Raw genomic sequence first — 1,663 nt, forward strand, 5'->3', positions numbered from 1 at the left:
GGGATGGTGCCCCATGGTGCGTCATGGCATCCAAACACGTACCGTGCCATCCGACGAGGACGCGATTGATTCCCAGCCGCGTGAGCCAGCTTCTTCCTCCGTCCAGTTGACGCCCGCGTTGGTCGACGTCCAGATGGAGCCTCCACTAACCACGGCGGCAAGATTCTGTACGTTGGAAAAGATCGAATCGACCAGGATGCGTCAAATCGAGCATCGCATGGCGACCCTGGACGAGAGATTCACACATTATTGGACCGCCATCGAGGACAGTGGCATGGTGCACCTCGGAAAATGGCCTGCATCCAAACGCGTACCGTGCCATCCGACGAGGACGCGATTGATATCCAGTTATGTGAGCCGGCGGCGGTTCGTGCCGTCCAGGTGGCGCCCGCATCGGTTGACGTCCAGATGTTGCCATCTTGTATTGGGAAATTAAGTCGATCTCGATTCACCGCGGCAAGATTCTGTGCAAGATGGGATGGGTAGTCCACCAGGATGCTTGAGATCGAGCATCGCATGGCGACCCTTCCCTTATCATGCACACACGATGGGACCACCATCGCGGACAGGGGCATCGTGCACCCTGCGTAATGGGCTGCATCCAAACACGTACCGTGCCATCCGACGAGGACGCAATCGACCGCCAGCGACGGGGTTCATCGTCCAATCGCTCAGTCCAGGTGACGCCCGCGTCGGTCGACGTCCAGATGGAGCCTGAACTATCGACGGCGGCAAGGTTCTGGGCATGATTGGATGGGTAGTCAAGCAGGATGCGTCAGATCGAGCATCGCATGCCGATTCTGGACGAGACATGCACACACGATGCCGATGCACCTTGCATCATTGCCTGCATCCAAACACGTACCGTGCCATCCGACGAGGACGCGATTGAGCTCCAGCGACGGGCACCAGCGGTGGTTTGCTCTGTCCAGGTCGGCGTAGGAGCAGGAGGCCCAGGCTCACAGTGACTAATCGTGTTCCTGCCACTCTTTCGAGCAAGATCATAGCATGAGGTGAGAGTGTCTGACAGCACACTTCCGTTAATTCTTAGCGCAGCTGTAAGAGGAGACACCACTGGGTTCTCGAGGAACGTCAATCCTCGAAAAGTTCCGGTCACACTGTAGTAACCACCAGTTGAGTTGTAGCTTTTCGCGTGCACAGTTTTGGGCGTTTTAACCTTTGGACGTCTGGATGTCTTAATCGACACGCGAGCTCCTCTAATTTTACAGGTTGCCCTCCTTCCATGCGCGGGTACACGACAATCGCTCGCTGCAAAAGCTACGGTGTTCAAGGGATCAGTAGCGGCGTCTTGCAATTCGACGGTCAGTCCAGTCTGGCCAATCGCCGGAACAATGGTCAGAGAAGGATCATTGATGTTACCTTTCATTTTCCATGTGTCCTTGTTTGTCACGGATCTATCGACAGTGCGAATCGACTTGAGATTGAGGTCTTGACCAGCGGTCGGGACGAGGGTACTACCGAAGGTAACGCCAAGAACAAGCAAAGAAAGTGCACTGCGCATGATGCAAAGAAGGCTGAGTAAAGTCCTTAGCTGTACGATACGAAAGAGCGGTGAGATATGGCGTCGATCAAATTTACATGCAAGTCCCAAGTTTTGGCTAATATGTTTCTTTCTCCCTCGAATAAGTTCTTATCTAGATAC

General features: G+C 54.4%; 1 protein-coding gene across 1 annotated transcript; it reads right to left on the reverse strand.

The window, feature by feature from the left end:
* Window positions 1-42: 42 nt before the first annotated feature.
* On the reverse strand, window positions 43-1,013 carry NGA_0694700 (uncharacterized protein; the record flags this gene model as incomplete). The annotated part of the gene is made up of 4 exons (XM_005852316.1): window positions 866-1,013; window positions 614-719; window positions 315-464; window positions 43-165 (listed from the first exon to the last, which is right to left on the reverse strand). Coding segments are annotated over exons 1-4 (519 nt in total), but the record flags the coding sequence as incomplete, so codon positions are not given.
* Window positions 1,014-1,663: the final 650 nt, after the last annotated feature.

This window comes from Nannochloropsis gaditana, assembly GCF_000240725.1.
Source record: "Nannochloropsis gaditana CCMP526 unplaced genomic scaffold scaffold1446, whole genome shotgun sequence".
In the NCBI taxonomy this organism is placed as follows: domain Eukaryota; class Eustigmatophyceae; order Eustigmatales; family Monodopsidaceae; genus Microchloropsis; species Microchloropsis gaditana.